Genomic DNA, 22,338 nt, shown 5'->3' with positions numbered 1-22,338 from the left:
ATCCACTATTGTATGCAATTGTATGCGCTTTGCCCAGGAAAATGATACCCTTGATATCTTATTCTCTCTGCACCATTTCTGAGCTTCTCAGACAATGGGAATGCTCATCTGGACTTGAATAATATCTCATCTATTGTGTTAGTCTCCATCCTTGCTTTCTTGATTACTCAGCATGCCACAAAACCAGGCTCTTGTAATGTTTGCTCCTTACCAACATTTGCCAAAGGGGATAATGCCAATTTCAAAATTGGGGTCATTTTCGATATATTTTTTTGGTGGAAGACAATCACATTTTTGTGTCTCTTAAATAATTTCTGTAAGGAAATAAAAAGAGCGAAGACAGACTTGTCAGCTGGCTGCAAACAGTATTTGAGTCATAATAATGAATTGGGGAGGTGCAAGTTAGGGATTGTGAGACTGTTTGGACTGAGGATGTAAGATATAGGAGGACAATCTCTTGTATCCATCAAGTTCTCACTGTAAGCCCTCTCCTGATAACTGAGTATGCAGATATCTGACTATTAGGTTTGACAGGAAAGGGACTTGAAGCTGACTACTGAACTCTACAAATACTGAGCATAACATAATTTTGGACACTGTCAGTGTCCCCATTAAAAATCTAAAAGTATTGCTGAAGTTTGCTGAAGTTCGTGTAGGATTTGTGATTTATTTTCCATCAAACACACAGGTGAAGATGTCCTCACAAAGTCAGTTTCGAAAGCATCTGAAGTTAAGACTGGCAAGATGACTGAAACCCCCTGTAAATCATTGCTTTGGACGCCTTTCTCTCCAGCTGGACACCTTCACAAACTCCTCAGCTTGAAAGAATTATTTGGTCAACTTGTTTCCAAAGCCTATTTCTTTTTTTCCATGTAGCTGCAAATACAATAAACTCAAGCAGAGTGAAATGAACTGGCACTTCAGATTAATGTCAACATCTGTGTGAAAATACTTCCTATCATTGGATAGCACTTTTAGCTACATCTAGTTTATTTGGATAGCTGCATTTAGTACTGCAGATTTCTCTCTATTGCAGCTGCAGGCTATTAACCTAGAACATGACCTCTTTTAGTTATTACTTAAGGCAGTAATAGTAGTGATACAGATTACAATGAAGATCCCTTGAGAAAAAGTACAGAAATTAAGCTCTATGTCATTAAAATTTTTCATGTCCTATAGTGAAACCAGTGTATTAATGAAAAGAAAAAAAAATAATGGGGAAATAATATGGAAACACTTAGCTAAAGGAATCTCATTTTTTGGATTGACATCTCTCCTAAGTATCAAAGGTGAGATTAAAGGAGCAGTGTGTGGGGACAATAAGAAGAGCAAACTCATACTAGAATGATTTAGGAAAGCAAATCAAATGCTTTAGGGCACAAGTTGAACACTCCTGCAAATAGGATTTGAAGCATAAATTTCAGGTAAGCTTTACTCAGCATGGAAATAAGCCATGTGAACTTTCTTTGAAAGTTAATTACAGACCATTGCAGGAGGCAGGACATTTCATCATTTGGACTCTTGATCTTTTCTGGCTTGTTGAGACCTATGTTCCTGTGAACATCTGAAGTTACCACAGGCTTCTTTTCATTGCCTTGCCTTGGAATCCCCTAGAGTTTTTTATGCTGCAGCTTCATGTTTATTCAGAACACAATGTCAAATTTGATAAAAATTCAATAATGGCATTCAATTGGACAAGAATGTATGCAAGGTTTTTTTTGTTTGTTTGTTTGATATCAAAGTTGCTAGTGAATGTATATGGGCATAAGAAGATAAAGGACATTAATAGGCAGAAAGATCAGTTAGTTAGACTGCTGAACTTTGCTCCCAGGACCTACAGCTTTAAAATGCGAATTAATGTTAGCTGATAACTTCTCATATGTGCATCAGCTGTGTAACATTGCAAATTGGATATGCTTTGCAAGGGAACATTTCTTATTAAAGATGGTAAAACTCCTTTTCTCTGTGATTCAGAGGAACATGATCCAGACATGAAAATATAAAAATCACTGACTATTACTTTTTACTTTGGACAAGATCATCTAACTCACCCCACTCTCTGAATGATTCATTGCAATATTATCAAGAGAGAGCTGGGAATGTGTATTATAAATAAAGGACAGATGAATTTCAAAAGAGGTGATGGTATCAGGAGAAGCATCTATGAAAATAAAATAGATACAGGAATGAAATTTAAGGTAATATATTCAAATATCTATTTCAGATTTTAATTAAACACCCAGGTTTATCTTTCAAGTAGTGCTATGCTTCCAGCATTTGGCTAAAAAGAGCTGAGAGTCTCTGGACATACATGCAGAATTTGAAAAGTTGACAGCCAGTCATGGAAGCTTTATAAAGGCTGCCCTATTTCACCTGAAGACAGACACAGCCACTCGTGCATATTCATGCATTTTAATTCAATAAAAGGTTAGTTTATACTGTGCACAATTTCAGGATGTTTATACTGTTATATAGTTTATACTGTGTGCAATTTTTTTGTTTATAGTGTGCGCAATTTCAGGATGCTCCCCTTCCTCTCTTGAGTGTAAAAGGCACATGCTTACTGTAAATGATAGAAAAAAGCATTTAGTTAATCCTGAGGCATCCTACAGATTGATTGCTTTGTAAGTATCCCTCATCTACTCCAGCAGGTGAAAAAAAACCAAGCAGCCATCTATGGTATAACACTTCCCTCCTGCACCATGCCTCCATAAATATGTAACACAGGCACAGCAGCCTTTCAAGCCAGTGGGAAAGGGTACCCATTTCTTCACTGTGTGCTGGCCAAAAGCCACTTTCTTTCCTCCTTCTGCAATGGAGAAGGTTGGAAAAAGAACACTTTTTTAGTTGATTCTGCATCTTCCACACCACAACATGACTTGCTCTTTTCCAAATAGGATGGATCCTTGAGGAGAGATGCCCTGCAGGATCCTTTCACCCTTGGCAGCAGAGCTCTTCAAGATGCCATGCTATTTGTGGCTTCCTACCACAGCTGCACATCAAATATACAAAGCAGCAGCCAGGCATGCTTTGGCAGCAGGAATAAAATTATAATGTGAGGACTGGAAGAGAAGTTACTTGTTTTTTATTGTTCTGGTAAGAAATTAGTAATCAAATGTACAGAAGAAAGTAATTGCTTGCTGTTCTAAGCAATTGTTCCAGAAAGAAGAGTTTGTCACCAGGAGAACAAGGGTCAAATTCACTAATTTTATATTCATGATTAGCAGTAGGCCTAATCTAGGAAAATGTTGAAACTGTATCCAGGATCCGCTCATCTAAGTTAGCATTTTCCATGTATTTCTTTCTCCACCATCACCACTCCAAATGACGGAGGCAGAAGAGGAACTGGGACAAAAGAGAAGTGGGAGTGGTAAAGATTTAGTTCTTCAGAAGTCTAGGGAAAAAGTGAGAGGCTGAGATGCACTTAAATGCAGTCTGACTTTGCCCCCGCCCTATTTCTGAGGTGACTGATTAAGCTTTTATGTAGTTTCATGACATTTGGTGCCACTTTGAATGCCTTTAGGTACCCTGTCTGATCTCCACATCTCCAGATGCTACCCTAAAAAGGCACAGATTTCCTACAGGTCCTATGGCATATCTGCAAGCTCAGAGTGAATGCAATTATAGCTTGCATCCAGAGGACACAGATTTCAGATGAGCAAACTTAAAATTTTCACTGAAGTGTCTGCCACTGAGGCTGAAGTCACTCTGCTCCAGTGCCTCCACACTGTCCAGAATAACTCAGGCAAGTTATATTTTGCAGTTTTAACAGCTGGGGACTGTTCAAACTGGTTGCAAGACAATCCCACAGTTCATCCTTTTCCTGCAGCCATTCTTCAAAAGGGTCACGTGTCAATAACACATGCCTTCATCTCTGCAGGAGATTTTATTCAACTGAGTGTTCAGGTTCAAGTTTGCAGTGAGCTCAGTGGCCTTGCAAGCTCTAAGTGTGAAGCTACACCTGGCAGTGAGAACACTCATCACTGACATGCCTTCCTGTAGTGAACAGAGCGCAGCGAGGGAAGCAGGTACCCCATGAATTTGTGCTCAACCCTTTGGGTACTTGTTGTGTTGGGATGTCATGGCAATGAAAGACAGGATCCTTGCCACAGGCCAGCCCTGGGTTTTACTGCACTGTAAGCATTTCCATGGCTCCCTTTTCTGTCCCTGCCCTGTCCTACCTTGCTTGCAAAGTATCACAGAGCCATAAATAAAGTCTTTCCTAGAAAATATCCTTGAGTTTGCATAAACCCCTACTCCACACCCACCTCCAGGAATCACCTCCTAGCAAGGTACAGAAAATCCCACATTTCCTTTAGTACAAATTTCAGACCTTGATTAAACACTCATGAGCTTCCACCAACCATTTTCTTTTCCTTTCCCACACCAGACAACACAGTCCTGCATTACCTAGCATTTTTGCAAGGGCCTTCAGAGGAAGAAAATGAAATAAAAAATCCCTAGCCAACTTAGCCAACATCTCACTCATCTGGCAGGAATCTGGGATCAGTGAGAATGGAGTATTTACTATTTCCCCATTTAAGAAGGACAGAGGATGTCACTTTTGGTTTATATAAATTTCCAAAACAAGCCTTCCTGAAATAAGATTATTTAATTAGCAAATACAGTGGAGTTTGTAGGAACTAGGTCCTCTTCAGTGATGTAACACTTTCCTAATCTAATCCAATGTGGCCCGTAGTGACTTTTATGTATTTTCCTGCAAATTTATCACAAGAAGGAAAAATTTGGCTCCCAGTACACATGGGAAATCTTGCAATCTCATAAGATAGCATTTTCTCTTTTTTTTAGTTATTTTTTTTGGGGGGGGCCTGGGGCATAGAATGATAAAGAGGACAAGAAATATTTTCTATGAAATATTTTTATTTCATAGAAAAACACACTCAAGCTGCAACTTTGAAATGATAAAGTCTATGTCCAGCTCTTCTATTGAATCTCACTAATGTTTTGGAATTTTTAGGAGGGAAAGTCTCATATCTGCAGGAGCTGGTCTCTTTTTTAGGAGTTAAATAACAGATAACTGACAACTTCCTCAGGTCACTTCTGGCAGAGCTGGAAAATTCTCTGTCTAGCCAGAGCAAAATCTGTCAGCTTGCATTTTTTCTGCCACAGTTTCTCAGAAAATGCTAGATTAGGTAATTCTGTAAGTTGCGCTGATTCATCTTAACTGTGACACGTTCTATGGCTGAGATCACACAGGCTGCAACAACTGCTGCTGCATCAAGGGTGGAGAACTTGGTCCTTTGCTCAAATAACAGGGGCTTGTATTTTTAATTTTTAATTAAGACTAATCCCTTGAAGACAAAACAGACCTGCCTAGGGTCTGAGAAATAACCAGAGCAGTGCTTCTTCAGCCAGGAATGAACATCTCAGACCTGAGTGGATGTCCTTGTCCTTTCACCACGTAAATACCGGTAAAGTATATCAGCAAAATACCTATTTAGTTGCCCTGTGTGGTTTGGTTTATCAAGAAAAATTTCCATTCTCACTTAATGGGCATTTAGACTTGAGTTTTGACATCACACTATAATTATGACAAGCTCCAGTTCCCCACCATCACAAAGTTTCTGTTGTGAAGTTCTCACCCTGCTCTGTGCGTGCTGAGGAGCTGACCACACCAGGGTTCAGCTCATGGTGGGATCCCCCAGAAGGTGTTTCCATAGAAGAAGCTGCATTTCACTGCCTTGCTGCCAACATTGGTCAGTTTTCAGTTTTCCAAATTGTCAGACATAGGCTGGAGGCATATTGAATGGACCAAAGGACAGCTATAAGGATTTGGGAAGCTGTTACATTATTTTTGATGTCTCGCCACTACTTCTCAAGGTTTGATGTTGTCTGTCCTGCCTATTATAGATGCCTGTACTGCATATTACAGTCATTCTGATGCTTATAGACAAAGAAATACAAAGAAAATGTTTGGGTTTTTTTTTTTAAAGATGGGTTGGGGTTTTTTTTGTAAACATATATAAAAGGATCTGACCTGCTGATACTAAAATAAATTAACTTTGGCCTTGTACAGTAGCTTTTGCTCATATAACATCTAATGGAAAAGCTAATTGACATTCTGTCATTTCTGTTTCAATTAACTGAACTCAATGATGCCGCCCTCTAGAATTCGTGACAGCTGATCTATTTCCAAAATAAACCAAGTAACTAAAATTATTTGCAAACAAAGATTACCTCATTCTGGAATACATGCTAAGCCTTTTTTCTGTCCTCATCAACTGGTACAAGAGAAAATATTAATAAAATGCTTTCAAAGACTTAAAGATCAAAAGGGAGACTATATATCACAGGAAGATCATGGATGAGAAAAATTAATCATAGGTAGTTTCAAATGTTTTTAAAAAAATCAGCACCTTTCATAAATAACAGCATACTGGCAATTAAGACAGGAATTCCAGCAGAAAAACAGCAATTATGGATGGTATGACAGCATTTTAAAAAGAAAAATGTATTTTAATAAAAAATCAGAACTTTCATGTTGTCATCCATGAAAGCATCTGAAAGCATGCTGAAATAATTAGGGAAGGAAAGGAAAAGAATGCCAACTACCATTTCTTGGACAATGCAAACAAAAAGCCCTACAGAGATCTGTCAGGGCATCACAGACTCCTGTTCCAGGAGTTCTGAGGGGTCCCCAGGTGTGGATCTGGCAGTCAGGGCATCCTTTGGGCAGCACTGGAGCAGCCACAGCTCTGGGATGAGGCTGGCACTGGCCAGGCATGGTGGGAGCTGTGGCTCACGTCAGGGCCAGCAGCAGAGACTCATCTTAAAAGCAGGTGCCACAAAAGGGCTGTGGCTTCCCCACCATCCCCAGCCACAGAAGGAAGGGGACGTTTTCATACTTACAAAAATTTCCATGTTTCCTCCATGATGGGGAAATGCACTCAGAGCCCCAACAAGTACAGAAGTTTGAGAAATGCCTCAGTCTTCTGCTGAGAATGGATGCTTCTGCCTATATATAGGGATGTATCAGTGTTGAGCAATACTGGGTTGGATAGGAAACTAGGTATGCATTTCCAAAAATGCAAGAGAGCAGTGTGAAAATAAAGATTTTCATAGGACAAGTGATTTCTGCCTGCATGAGATTTGAATTGGTTGACATAACTGCAAAATCTTCCACCACAGGATGAGTGTGTGTGCTCATAACAAAAATCAGGCACGCTCAGTGAACCAGCAAATAATCCACTGTCACTAGCAGGGCTATTAACCATCTGCAGGGATCTTTTAGTGTAATAAAGCTGGACATGGAAATGTGGCAAACGGCCTTATTACTCAGGAGTGCATTTTATGTTGCATTAAACATGCAAGATTTATTTAAAATTAAACATCTTCTTAGAGCCAAAATACCTCATTTTTGTTTACAGGTGATCTCCACCAATCTGAGTTTCATTGTGAAAAGGGTGTACATGTGGTATTCAGCAAATAGAATGATGTGCCTGTATTATTATCTAAATAGATTTAGCTTTCTACAGTCTCATTAGTATTTTGTTCTGAATGTAATACACTGGCAATTACTCCCTTTGCTCCCTTATTAATATTTTAGGACTGTATCATCTTGTTTTCCTCAGAGGTACAGGAAGCAGCAAAAAGGAAGAAACTCATCATTGAGCTGTTTTGTTCCTCTATTTATGGTACAGGTCAATGCGTTACGGAAATCTTTTGAGAAAAAAAAGAAGAGCAGTGTTTGGCATTTCAGCATGTGGTAACACAGTGCTTCCATTCCTACAATCCCCTGAGTAGTTTGTTACCTGCACACCCTATTCCAGTGTAACCTCTTCTGTACATAAAGATTTGCATAAAGTGTTCATCTTGATATACAATTAAAACAAACAAACAAACAAAAAACCCCACAAAAACCAAACAACAACCAAACAATGCCCCCTATTCTGTTTATTCCCTGAACATTTCTCCCCCATTCATTCAACCGCCTTCCTCATTTTTTTTTTTGTTCCTGGATATTCAACCTACAGCTGATTCTCCTCAGGTAAAAGAATTGGTATGAGCTTCCATTATTTTATTTGGAGGAAAATATTGCACAGTGCTGAGCTGGTGCTGTGGGGAAAAGAATGTACCTGTTCCCTCAGGAGTTGTACTTCTCCTGCCTGTTCCATTGCCTGCTGGAAATGCAATTCATTTCACTGTCCCACGGTCTTATTATTACTTCTGTGTTATTTTTAACCATATCACTGTTCCTTATTATTTGTCTTGTTATAATGCCTAGATACTTCTGCCAAGATCAAGACTGTACAAATGTGGCCTGAATCTGCCAGTAAAATGTCGCATATTGTAGTGGAAGAGGTAGGAACAAGAAAAGAGACAGCGAACACTATTGTTTCAGTTTTATGTAGAGAAAAACCAATCTAAGGGAGCTGTTCTTGCATCTGGGAGTCTAGAGCTGATCTGAATGTCTGTGCAACTGTTCCCAAAAGAGGTGGCACAAGTGACAGCCACAGTCCTCTGGAGGCTGTTGGACACATCTGGGAGTGCAAAGAGCTACCTGTCTTTAGGCTACCAGGCGCCTCTGTTCAGCCCACTTGAGATCACTTGCTTCAAGAAATGTATAGCAAAATGTGCTTCAATACAAATCCCATAAGTTCCAGTGTTAATCAAAATTAATTATTCCTAGTTTCAGCTTCTCTTTTTTTTTACTTTCTCCCAACCACCTACACTACTGCTGTTTTGAAGTGAATTATCCTTTCTTGCTTTAAATTTTTCTTCTTTCAGTTTCTTTGATTTTGGCTCCAGTCCTCCTCTCTCGCTCAGCAGAAGGCTGAACGCTGCTTTGGTTGGAGGCTGTGTTACAGAATGTTCTCCACCCCTTCTGCTCTTTTGTTGGCATCTCCTCCCACCCCCAGCACGCCAAACAACTCCAATGCTCTCTGAAGCACAGGGATCAATAGCCTTTGTAATTCTGTTTTAGCCAGTGTGCCAGTAGGTGTTGGTAGACAGGCAAACAGGTGATGTATTTAAAAACTCATGTCTGTGAAATACCCACTCACAATCAGCTCTCCAAGATAATTACATATGTGTGAAAAAAAAAATATTCTGATTCATGTCAAATGTATTTCCTTTTAAGAGTCATGTTATACATTTATTTCAGGCAAGATTATGTAGAAAAGACTGACCTTCTTAAAGCACTCTATTATTCTCTACAGTCACATTTTTCTTTCTTTTTCTGTCACTAAGAAGTCATTCCATTTCTGTGTTGACATTTTTATCTTCTTTTTATAGCCTTTCCAAAAGCCATGTCACTTGCTGAACTTTTGCTGACAAACAAAAGGAAGAGAAAGAAAAATGTCATAAACCTCCACATACAGCAAATGCAAGGGCACGCTGTATTACTCAGATATGGTTGAGCAACTTTTTAGCATTCATTTCTCATTTCACTCCTTTAGTTCCACTGTCTTTTCCTTCTGGTTTTGCTTTAATTCTCTTCTACCCAGTATTTTTGACTCATCTGTTTGTTCTGACACTTCCTTTTTATTCCCATCATTTCTTGTGATTACCACTTCCTTCTTTAGAATTAATCTATTTGATTAATTCTGTCTTCACTTTTGTTTAGCCTCTCTGCCAACCCCTTCAGGTATTACATTGCTGTGGAAAAAATTATATGTAGAGAATTTCCTAACTCCACAGCATCTGCTGTTCATTAAAATGTCTTTGTCAAAGTGCCTTTTTTTTTTTTTTTGGCTTTACATTATCAAATCTGGATGAATCCATGTTATTTACCTACTTAACAACCACCTTGTGATTTTAGGATTGAAGCATCTTGTTCTAATGCCAAGCTAAATGGCCACCACTGACTTGGCTGATGTAGAGCTGCCAGAAAAATAGATTTTCATGAGAATCGAAATTAGTGGCTGATGAGAAATATATAATATTTATATAATATATAATATATATATAATGATACTTCTTGAGAAGTCAACCTCTGCATATGCATTTTTTTAGAGCAATACTGTAAATAGCATTGTTGTTTTTTGTCCTTAATATATCTGTTGCATGGCCTCCATAATAGATGCAGACTCTAGGGGGACTGAAATTGCTTTAACAGCACTTTGCCCCAACTGGTTTGAATGTCACTCTCCTGCAATATGGGTCTGATGCTTTTCTGCCAACAGCACATTGCTGAGCTCGTCTCCAGCCAGGCCGAAAGGTTGGACCAAGTGTTTGGAATTTACTCTGCAAGCCTCTCTGAAGAGCTTGAGAGCCGTGCGATGCCGTGAGATCGTGGGCCGAGGAGTGCTGCTTTGGTTCTGTGTGCTGCTTCGGTCTTCTGATAAAATATCCACACTGAGAAAGCCACTACGATCACAACGCAGCCAGTGAAGGCACTGGCTGAGCTCATCAGGTACTCCCTCGTCTTGAGACTACAGATAAGCGGCCAATGAGGAAGGCGTGTGATTTCATCACACTTTGGATCTAAATGTGGCTATGGAAAAGCATATGGCTTGGCAATTGTTTTTGGTTGGTTTCTTTTTTTTTAGGTTTTATTTCTCTCTCCTTCCCTGCACAGACAGTTGCTGTCATCTTCACGAGATCAAATGTGGACTGGTGTCATACTTGATGCTGAAATTCACACTTACTTTCCTTCAGCAGCCCCAGCCAAACTTTAAAGAATTTCCAACTGCTGAGGATTTTTTTTAGAAGGTATTTGATCATTATGCTTTTAGCAGATTTAATTTTGAAAATGAGGTGATGTAATGAATTAAAGGAAAAAATAAAAGGCAGCCACAGAAGACTGGGAGAGCTACTGTTTCACACCCAAAGAACAACTGTTGAATATTCGTTCTGTAACATCCTGCAGCCAAAACCCCGATAAAGTAGGAAGATCTGTCGGTGTCCCCTGAAGGGCCGCATCCCGCGGCGCTGGGGCCCGTGATTAAGGAGCCCCCTGAGCACAGGGCGCCGGGAGCAGGGCCAGGACGCGGCCCCGAAGGGCAGGGCAGGGAAGCGCAGGGAAGGAAGGCAGTGCCGGCGGGGCGGGGCAGCGGCCGCGGCCGCCGGGGTGCGTGGGAAGCCGGTGCTGAGGGCAGGAACGCCGGGGGCGGGCGGGAGAGCAGGCAGGGATTCTCGTCCCGGAAAGGGGCAGGGATTCCGCCCGGCTGGGCAGGCGCCAGGGCGCTGGCGGGGGCGGCGGCTTTCCCGGAGCGCTGCGGGGGCGGCGGTGCCGGTGGCCGGTGGCGGACCCTCGCCTCCCTCTCCCTCGCTCCGTCCCTCCCTCGCTCCGTCCCCCAGCGCGTGCCGCCCGCCCCGCCCCGCCCCGCCGCCCGCGGCCCCGCGCGCCGCTCCTCGCACAGCGCCGGCCGCGAGGGAGCGGCCGCGCCCGCCCGCCGGGTCACCTTCCCGGCCGCCGGCAGCCCCGAGCGCCCCCGGGCCGCCGCCATCCGCCGCTGCGGGCCGTCCCCGCCCCGGGGGAGCGGGTGCCCCGGGGCATGAGCTGCGCCTCCGGGAGCGTCGTGCTCCCTGCCGGAGAGCCGCCGCGAGCCGCCGCCGCCCCGCTGGAGCTGCCGGCCGGGGCGGGGGAGGCGAGCGGGGACACCCCCGAGGAGGGCGAGAGCCGGAGGGACGGCTCGGAGAGCGGGGCCGCCGGCGGCGACAAGCCCGAGACGCGCTCGGTGTGCAGCAGCAGCGAGAGCGGCAGCGGCGGCCACGGCGGCGGGGCCGGCCCCATCTGCAAGATCTGCTTCCAGGGCCCCGAGCAGGTGAGCACAGCGCCGGGGGCGGGCGGCCGAGCCCCGCACGCCTTCTCACCCTCGGCTCGGGGTCGAGCCCTGTCCCTGGTGCTGATCTCGGCGGCGCTCCCCGGCTGGAATCGCCCTCCCCGGCGGCCGCTGTGCGGGCTGGCTGTGGCAAGAGCCTGGGGCGAACCTGAGCCGGCGCAAAGCTTTGGGGGAATTCAGGGATTTTGCCGTGTCTGGATCGCACGCTGGGTGTCCTCTGGCGCTCCCGCTCCCTGGTTCACCTCTGAGGGACTCTACACAGTACGAATTTCTCAGGTTTCTGTTAGACTTTAAAATGAGAGTGTTAGCTTACAGGTAATGCTGAGAAGACCTCCAAGTATCATCTCTGTCGTGACGTTACTGGGCATAATATCAGCGATGGATCTGTAACTAGCATTTTATAGCTTGTCTTGGAGTTGGAAAGAAGAGAACAGCTGATTTATATAATACAGAAACTACTGGGGGAAGTGCTTACATTATTTAAGGTCCTCTCTGACAGCTGGCTAGCTGGACAGCGCAGAGCCATGCTCCGAGAGTAAGGCTCTCTTGGAATTGTGACATCACACATTTCTTTCTAAGTGATGACTTCAAATAGCTGTTGCAGAAAAGTATCCAACCACTTTTGGTATCTTTTGAGGTATTTGAAATGGCTAATGGTACTGTTGTTCAATGCAAAGAAATATTTCAGTTGTTTCACACAGGTACATGAACATGTGTAGACAGCTCTCTGGCTTTTATCAGAAGAAGCAGCTTGGTATTTTTAAGACAGTTACGTTTTTGAGTATTTCATAGCCAAAAATACATGCTTTTCCAGATAGTGAAATTGAGACCAAGTCATTGTAACAGACCCCCTAAAGATTTTGGTGTTGAGTGTACATGTATGTGAAAGGTTCCTTTAAAGTTGACGTTTCTGTATTGCCTTTCCAGGGTGAATTGTTAAACCCTTGCCGCTGCGATGGCTCGGTACGATACACGCATCAGCTTTGCCTCTTAAAGTGGATAAGTGAAAGAGGGTCATGGACCTGTGAACTCTGCTGTTACAGATACCATGTTATAGCCATTAAAATGAAAAAGCCTTGTCAGGTAATTTGTTCTTTTAAAAAAAAGTATGTCTTTTCAGTCTTTTTTTTTTTAACAAAATTATTCTTACTTTTACTTCCAAGGTTTTTGGAAAATGCAGCAGAAGATCCTATATGCCTCACCACCTAGCACTTGCACCCACTTGAAGTTGGTTTTTAAGACCAGTTACATATTAAAATGTGTAGTGATTTGGTTCTGTTATGTTCTTCTAGTTTTTGATTTGCTGTAGAAATGGTTTTTAGAGGTTAGTAAATTCTGTAAGTAGTTAAATCATGCTGAGATGTGACAGAAAACTTGGATCTCCCAGATTAACTTCCTAAACTTTAAAAATGTCTTTATTGTTTGTTCAAGACTCACTCAAAGGTTGATTTTGTTCTTTCTTCAACTTGGGATCCAGAGGAGAGAGGTGACGAAAGCTTCTGTTGTCTGTGTATTCATCTACTGTAGAAATGTAAAAGGAGGTGACTTTTCAGTCTTGGCACAATTCAGAGCAGTGGAACACTCTTAAAGTTCTGTCCTCCAGAAGCTGTTTCAGAAGCTGAAATGTGCAGTAGCATTTTCCAGAGCTCCATTTCAGCAGCATCAGAACATGAGAGGAAAGTTAGAGCATTGTAGTGGTAGCACGTTCAGGGAGAGGTGGGGGGAGAAACTCAAAGCTCCACCAGATCTCTTAGGGAAGCCTTAATACCACTTTGCATACCAGAATTCTTTAGGGACTTTAAATTCCGTCTTGGAAATTATATTTTATAACATCTGAGGAACACATTTAGTAAGATAATTGTATCTTTTTTTAGTTTTGATCCTAGGAGCTCAGAGATGATGGTGCTCTCAAAGGCCAGAGCACTCGGGTCATTTTTCTGTGCCTGTGTTTGATTGGAGTGTTATAGAAAAGGCATGGTTGGGTGGTAATGGCAGTTGTGTGAACGTGATAAGCATGCCTTGGATACAGAATATCTGGAGTATTTGCTTACAGTTGTTCAGATTATGGGCAAGTACTTTCAGAGCCAGTGGACTTCAATTTTTTTTCCTTTAAAAATTCTCAAAGGAAAGGTTTTGGTAAGCTTTACTGGATAGAATCTTTATGATGTTAAAAAGTAAAGGATTTGTAAAACATTCCAGAAAATGAAGGTGGTAGATTCTGTTTCTACACAGGCATGGTTTGGCATGGGGTTTAATACTTTTGGCTTTTTTTAACCTTTGAAAAAATCTTTATTTCTTGCATCTCCACAGCAATCTCATCCTTTTCCTAGCAAAGATTACTATAGCAATATTTTGCAATTATAGTATCTGAAAATCATTGTGAGACAGCAAAGACATGACACAGTTGCCTGCAAAGAGGCATCTAGCACTATTTGAGATGTCCTAAGTAAGCCAAAATATGTACACAGAATAGCAGATATGACAGAATTTGTGAGGGACTCTGGAAATGCAGATGGAGGCCAAGTGAATATTAAAGGACATTTGAAAAGTCATTAGACACCTATCTGTGGACAGCAGAATCAAGCCCAAGTTTGAAGAACAACTTGTGGAAAAGAGAAGGGAAGAAGAGTCAGTAGATGATGCAGTAGGCAACAAAGTTTGGCCAAGCTTACAAAGGAAGTAAAAAGAAACTGAAGAGACAGAAGTTAAATGCCACTCATTGCATTAGTTGTCACCATTTTTATCTTTTTTTTTGGGTGGTGGGGGGGCAGGAGGGACAGAAAACGGATTTATGTTTCTCATTAAATAGCTTAATTCTTTATTTATTCTTCACCCTGTCTTTCATTATTTAGGTAAGTTATTTAAGTCTGTCCTTTCTTTCTAGACAAAATAGCATACAGAAAGATTTCATGGAGTTCCAACTCAAATAATAAGTTGGACATACAATCCTGAGGTCAAATTCCTGACACTCAAAAGATCAACCCATGTCTTTGAGGAAACACAGTAGTACCTTTCTCAGTCAAGAAAGTCTCAAACTGCAGTCATCTGTGTAATTGTATAAGGGGAATCAGTCTTAAAATGCGCTTACTCACTCCCCCATACTCTTGACTGTAATAATATTTGCTGCTTTTAGCCACTGGCTTGGCTTAAACTTTTGGACAGGTTCTGAGTTGTTTTCTGCACTACACAAATGCTCATTTTTAGGTAACTTTTTGGTTAGTTTTAGCAAAAAGCTAAGGGCAAGACCATTTCAATACAGAAGGATTTTAAAACATTGTCAGCTGAAGTAGTGAATGTACTTAAAAGTTCCCAAAAAGGCAGGACTTCTTGCGTTACATTAGATACAGTATTTGGACAGGAGTAGTTTACTCTGTCAACAACCACTAGTCTGCCTCAGTCCATCTTCCCATAATTGTCTCTACCAGTCTTTTACTTATTAGAACTTTGTGGGCAGTGTCATAGGAGAGAAAACTGGTGCTATTAACAAAAATAGCTTTTTCTCATGTGAATGCAGATCTGTGCCAGGTCTATGCAAGCCTGGTCTATTTACTCTCAGGTCTGTGCAGATCTACAACAGCCCTTCAGGTTTGCTTTCACCTCATGTATTTAAGGAATGTAACAATGTGTAGAGACTTAAGAAAGATTTTCCTTTGTTTTCATTCAGAACATTGGAATAGATGTGAATATTCCATTTAATATCTAACATGTTCTGTGGTTTCCATTGCTTCATGGAAGGCAAAGTTATCTCCAAGGGTGCGTCTCCTGGGCAGTACATTCAAGAAACAGAATATTTCTATTTTGATAGAAATTCTTCCAGTGTCAGTGTTCCAGTTCCAGATTCAGCAGCTACTACATAATTCACCTTTAAGAATCTAATCCTGGAAACACATAAATTTTATTATGGGAATAAACCTTAAAACATAAACAAACCCCCAAATTAACTCATGGGCTAGCAGTGGAAGATGAGCACACAAACAAGTTGATGACATTTGATATGATGTATAACAGAGATTTGGAATTTTTTCAGTATCCCTCTTAGGACCATATCAGAAAGACGTATCTTGTACTAGTCCATTAATGAAAACATGTGTTCATGTTGCTGGACTTGCTCCATTGGCAGGGTGGAATTTGATCCAATAATAGGCTAGGCTATGTTAATAACTGGGAAATTCCCTTACTGCCCCTCAAACTATAATGAGGGGAGCTGGAATAAAAACTGCTTTGGGCAGGGAGTTTTGGAAATACTTAAAAAGGAGAGAGAAACTTCAAATGTGTGACTTGGAAATTAAACTAATTTAGAATTATAATTGAGATTAACAAAAAAGAAAAAAGTACAAAAAGAAATATTTTTTATTAGTTCATTATAAGGTTATAATTTGTACAGATTTCCTTCCTAAAGGAAATATATTTCTAAAAGAAGTATAAACACATTGTTTTATTTTTATTGGTGCTATGTAATTTTTATGCTGTCAGGAGATTAGTTCACTAGACTTGCACTTAAGTATGAATGTGTATTAAAGAATATCAGTGCTCTTGTAAGATTGAGAATTAATGTTTAAAAGTGGAATAGAATAATGCAAAGGTTGAGAATATATACTTTGGTACTAAAACCTGTCACTTCTATAAGTGAGTAGTAAAGATATTTAGAGAGAAGCCTTTTCTAGACTGTTAGTGTAGTCTGTCATAAAATGGTGTTACATTAGATGTTTGATAAATCCTGTTCATTAAAACATTATATTCTGGTACTTTGGTGAAATGGACCTATTCCAAAATTAATACAGTAGATGGATGTGCTAATTTAAAACCTAATTGTGAGGCAGTTCAACACCTTTTCTGATGCCAGTAAAATCACAAAACTTATTTAAATAAGTAAATGCTTACTTGTTAGGCCTGATTTCTTAAAAAAGAAAAAAGATAAGGTGGTACTTTTCAAAAGGTGAGGTTTCACTTTTCCAAATTTTGTTAATGTGCGTAATCCTCACTCATTTGAGAAAGCTCACCGGCATCAACTAGATAAGCATGAGCAAAACTACATAGCAGACTGCAGGTATGTGAATGTGTGTTACACTAAAAGGTGCAAAAGTCAAGTTCTTCAGCTACTTCAGTATGGAGGTCAGTGTCCAGAAAAAATTGTAGAGTAAATGTTTAATAAAAGTTTTTGTGGATGACTATGCTCAGCTGGATGACAGCATTAAGTTCTTCTAGGCATAACTAAAAAGGGGAAAGGGGAAAGGCTGAAATCTTCAATTACGCATTCTAAACTGCACAATGTACTAAGGACAATCTATTAATGTCTCTTCCTGTACTGAAGATCCAGAAGAATACATTGTGCTATTCCATATGTCAGTGGACAAAAAAGAACAAAAAGGATTGTTCCAATATTGGACAATTTACAAAGAAATTTGAAAAAGAGATAAGGAATAAATCTATGGTACACTGGCCCTGGTACCGAGACCCCTGGTACACTAGCCATTTCTAACTATAATTCAGTTTTTGGCATCTCAAATGGGATGTATTTTAAGAGGCCTCTTAAAAAGAAAATAATGAAGCTTTGCAAGCACCCTTTGAATATGAAGGCACTATGCAAGGGCTGTTGGAAAATAAAATACTTGGCTGAGACAGGTATCATGAACTAAATGGAAGTGAGATTCAATGCCTGAGTAGTCATTAGAAGGTAATTAATACATCAATAAATGCCTGGAAGGACTTAAAAAAATTAAATAAAGTCTTTTTAATTTCATGTAATGGAGAAGAGAGTCCATCATAGTGGACAAAGTAGGCCAGTAACATGGTCAAAGTAGTGGAATAAAAGGAATTGTACTTGAAGCAGTTTTGTACTTGCTGAGAAGATTACTTTTGTCATGAGCTTAAAATATGTGTTACGGTAATTGAGACATAAGACAAAAGTGATGATGAGAAATTATTTTTTACATATGAATAGACTTAGATATGCTACATAGAAAGCACATGCAAGCTTTAGAAATATTGAGAACAGGAGGATCCAAATATATATTTAAATTTAAGATAATTCCTTATAAATTAAGGATCATTCCAAGAACAAATTCGTGTTTTGGAGCGATAAAACTATAGGGCTGGGACATGAAAATCCTAGAGATATTAATGACTCTAATTGAATGGTAAAATCCATACAAAAAGTGGTAGAAGCAGACTAATTCTTTAGTTTTGACAGGAGAGAGAAATCTGAAACAGAAAACTAGATGTCAGTCATCAGCATAGATACAGTACCTGTACTTCTCACACTTTTTTTTTTTGTAAGCATCTTTTGGCCACTTCTAGGGAGAATTTACTAGACTGTATAAACCTTTTAATCTGATATACTCACAGTCGGCTCAGTGACTGCACTGGGTAGATGGTGATTATGATCAGTTCTAAGTATCATGCTTAATGAGTTAAGAAACAAAAGGATAGCAGAGCTGTTGGAGAGGGCAGTTGGGTTTTTTTTCTGTGATGGGAAAGACAAAATACATTTTATGTTTACTTTCTGTTAAAGATCTGAAGGCAAATGAGGGACTGAAAAAGAGAATTGTGTAAGCAAGTGCCAATGGTGCAGAGTACGGAGAGTATAAAAGCAAGGACATCAACTTAAAAACAGAAACGCAAAAAATTGAAGGCATCAAAGAGAAAATTCTGATGGGATAATGAATTTCATGTTGTATTTTCTTTGTTTTCTTGTCATTAATGCAAAGAAAGACTTGGAAATAAAAGGAGTAGAGAACTGGCAAATAAAAGTGGTAAAAAGGTGTGGAGACAGAAGTCAGTTTAGCTTGAGAAAAACATTTGGTTGGCCATTCAGATGAGAGAGCACATTTTTCACAGAGCAAGTAAGCAGGCCGCTGGTGCACTGCTAGCACAGTAGGAGCTGAATATTTGGCTGCTAGCATACAGAGCTGAAGGAGTGCAAAGTGGACATTACAGTGGAAAAGAAGAAAAAAGCTTTAGAAACTTTAAAAATATGGATCTAATTGATAATTAATGACAGGTGAGAGAGAACAGAGTATGGAACAATATCATAAGTACCAATGATCTGAAAGTCATGAAAAAAGAAAGAACAGTAGTTGAACAAAGGAACTGATTCTATCATCACAGTGAGAGTTGGGTAGGGATAGAGAAGAACTAATAACAAATTACTAGATATTGACTTTGATATTCCTTTGAAGCATATTTGTAAGTTATGAGAAGAAATTAAATTCATCTTAAGAGGTCAGAGGACACATCAAGTGAGAGCTGAAGCCATCGGGAAGAAATATGGGGGATTACAGAGAAAATCAAACAGTTAAGCAATTCTGTCAGACTTCTAAGTATATCCTAAGGTAATCAAGTAAAATACAAAATAAAAAAAAAACAGAGCCTACTTTAAAAAAATAACAGTATTAAAAGTATGTGGGTGTGTGCCCCTCATACATTACACTTTTATTTTCCGCAGCTTATTAAATTTCAATTGCTTTCTGTTTTTATTTTGTGATATGTGTAGTTTGTGCTCAAGGCAGTTTGACTGCTAGAATAGTGTGAAAAAAACAGTGCAATGTAAACTGTGAATGGTTCTTGGAAATAATTTTTTAATTACAAGTGTCCTACTGATTTAGTGGTAAGATATATAATATAGATTTAAAGAGTGGCATTATCTTGTTATATTAAATAGTGGGTTAAATACGTCAAGGAAAAAAAGTTAGATTCCTTCAGCCTACGATTTTCATGGGGCAGAATGACTTGCATTAGATACAGAGGCAGGTTGTTTTTCAGAGGAAATATATCCAATTACAGTTATTGCTGGAAATATAAGCATAAATTACATATTTGCAACAGACTTCATTATAAAAAAACATCCAAAAGTAGAAAAGGATGTCAATGGGAATCAGGGTTGCTACCTATACATAAGTGCTGCCATTTCAAATGCTAAGAATAACAATGGAAGGCTTAAGATATGGCATCAGACCTGCATTTCCAAACCTTTGTATTACTGTGGTTTTTTGTCATTTTCTGTGCTTGGGTGTTTTCCCAATGGCTTGATCTGTTAGAAGTTTGTTTAGAGATCAAAGATTTCTGAGTTTTCACAATACAAATGTTTGTCTTTTTGTCATATGTCAAAAATACTTATTATTTAAGTCTTTAATTCCTGTCAACAGAGATTAGTGGAAAAATACTGAAACCAAGAAGTGGTTGTTTCAGCAGACTTCTTCTATTTCTTAATATGAAAAATTGTTAATACATGATGGTTTACTGCTTTCATACTGTGTGTCCATAATTCCTTACCTTATGCCAATTTGGCAGTGCAAGTAGCCTGCTCTGAGCACCAAGTACTGTCAATACATGTTGACTTCTCTACCAGTCTCTGAAGTGTCCTTGTACTGTTATCCACAAATGAAATTTGTCAAAGAAGATTTTATTAAATTAATTTTGAAATTTCAACTTTCCTTTTTATTTACTTTTATTTCTTCTTTTATTTTTCTTCTTCTTTTGTTTACATTTCAGTGAAGCTCGTGGAGAATGAGTATTCTTATTCTTGGCCACATGCTGTTTCTTTACTCCCTACTCTATTAGTGTGCATGTGTCCCATTTTTGCATATTTTTCTGGCAGTGTCTTCCCTTCAGGGCAGCATTAAACTTTGCCAGTTCTGTGATGACCATATTCCAGGTACAGGAATATACCGTACTGTTACCCTCACAAGCCATATTAGTGGATGGCCGCTATTTCCTAAGCTAAGGCTCATTTTTCTCATCTTTCATGGCAAAAGAACAGATATAATAAAATAATTCCTTTGCAGTTTCACATAGTCATGTACCTTGCCATCAAGATCAAATGCTAGCTAGCTTTATGTACATTTAACTAGTCTTCTAACACTGGAAACATATTATTCCAAGCACTACAAATATTTTGGAAAAAGCAAATTCCGTGACACTGGCAGCCAGGAATCTGTAACTGAAGAAAATGAGAGTAAACTTCAGTATGCCTTCTCTTTTTTCATGCTAAGGAGGCTCCCTCTGCTCCATGGGCAAAAAGACAGACTGAGAGTCTACATCTTAATGGAACATTTTATGTGTCTCTCATTGCCTTATCTGAGCAATCTGCAATTTACAATCTACTAGAGCTTGTGGCTACTCCCAGCACATTGTGTTCCTCCTTGAGTGACTAAAGTCTGCATCTGTTTCAGGGCTGCTCTTTCATAGGAGTAGAGTAGTTGGACAAATTTTAGTTGAAGGAATGGGTGTAACAGCTGATATGAGCTCCCTGAGTCACATCAGAATAACAGAAATAGACTATGGGAGACTCACACTTTCATCCTTCTCCTGCACCTGCAGCACTGTTCCTTCACATAGCTGCTGTTTTTACTGACCGTAAAAGTCATTGTAAGCTCAAATCATTCGATGTCACCTCCCAAAAAAGACACTTAGAAGGTATTTGAATGTACAAGCTGACCTAAAATCCTCCTGAGACTTAATAAAGAGGGTCACTTCCTCCCCACCCACCGTTTACAGAGTCCTGCATATCATCTCATTGCCTTCTGGATGCTTGCACCAAATAGAAATTAGATTAATAACAGATGCTTTTCTGATATCTGGCAAACTTACAGAAAAGATCTTCATATACTCTATTACCCAGTGTAAACAGAGGGACCCTCAAATACATCTTGTAGAATTTCATTCATGGGTGCATCATCGCTCTCTACAACTACCTGAAAGGAGGTGGTGGTGAGGTGGATTTGGCCTCTACTCCCAAGTGAAGAACAAGCAATAGGACAAGAGGAAATGGCCTCAAGTTGTACCCAGGGAGGTTTGATTGGAGATTAGCAAAAATTGCCTCATTGAAATGGTGAGGCTTTGAAACAGACTGCCCAGGGAAGTGGTGAAATCATCATGTCTGGAAGTATTCAAAATGCATGTGGATGTGGCACTTGGGAATATGGTTTAGTGCTGAAAGGAATTGTGCTAGGTCAATGACTGGACTTGATGATCTTAGAAATCTTTAGCAACTTTAAAATTCTATGATCCTATAATCTCTGGGATTTCAAAATTCTCTACTTCTACTTTTCTTTTCTTCTTATACCCTTGGTTAAAAATCTAGAAAATATGTGAAATTGCTGTTGGTTCTATGGAAATGTGCCTAGTTCAGAGCTTCTCCACTAAGAATTGATGCCATGTACTTGACTGTGTTCAGAAATTTGTGGAAAATCTATTGTAGCTCAGTGGGAAGTATTTATGGCTGCTGGAATTTTAAAAGCTTCTCTTTCCTCTGAGCTTTACCCTCCTGCTTTTGTAGATGTCACTGATACAATTGTTGTGAACTTAGCCCCAGCAATTAAACCTACAAGATCTATGGACTTCAGTCTTCTAGTCTAGATTGTTTTAGAATAGAAAGAAGTTTCAGTAGTTTAAGAACTTCCAGATGTCTTGGTGGTCATCATGTGACACAAGTGAGTTTTTGTCTTCATTGTACAACTTTCATGCATCAGGTCCTCAAGATAGCCTTCAAAGTTTTTCCTTCCTTGTTTAGGTTCAGAGATACAGGCTTCCAACCTGTTTACTTAAAAATAATCTAGAATTTCTGCAGTGCTATATCCTATAATCCTGCATT

The 22,338-nt window shown here is 39.8% G+C and overlaps 1 protein-coding gene across 1 annotated transcript in view; it reads left to right on the top strand.

Annotated features, from left to right (window-relative positions):
* The first annotated feature begins 11,459 nt into the window (after window positions 1-11,459).
* Window positions 11,460-22,338, top strand: part of MARCHF11 (membrane associated ring-CH-type finger 11) — a 32,009-nt gene continuing 21,130 nt past the window's right edge. The window contains exons 1-2 of the mRNA XM_054285028.1: window positions 11,460-11,729; window positions 12,675-12,830. Of these exons, the coding sequence (XP_054141003.1) occupies window positions 11,460-11,729; window positions 12,675-12,830 (426 nt within the window). The remainder of the gene's footprint in view (window positions 11,730-12,674; window positions 12,831-22,338) is intronic.

Source organism: Melozone crissalis, unplaced genomic scaffold, assembly GCF_028551555.1.
Source record: "Melozone crissalis strain CALT ecotype California unplaced genomic scaffold, PUWL_Pcris_2 ptg000042l_1, whole genome shotgun sequence".
Taxonomy (NCBI): Eukaryota; Metazoa; Chordata; class Aves; order Passeriformes; family Passerellidae; genus Melozone; species Melozone crissalis.
The sequence above is the reverse complement of the archived record's forward strand: the minus strand, read 5'-3'. Positions and strand labels throughout refer to the sequence as shown.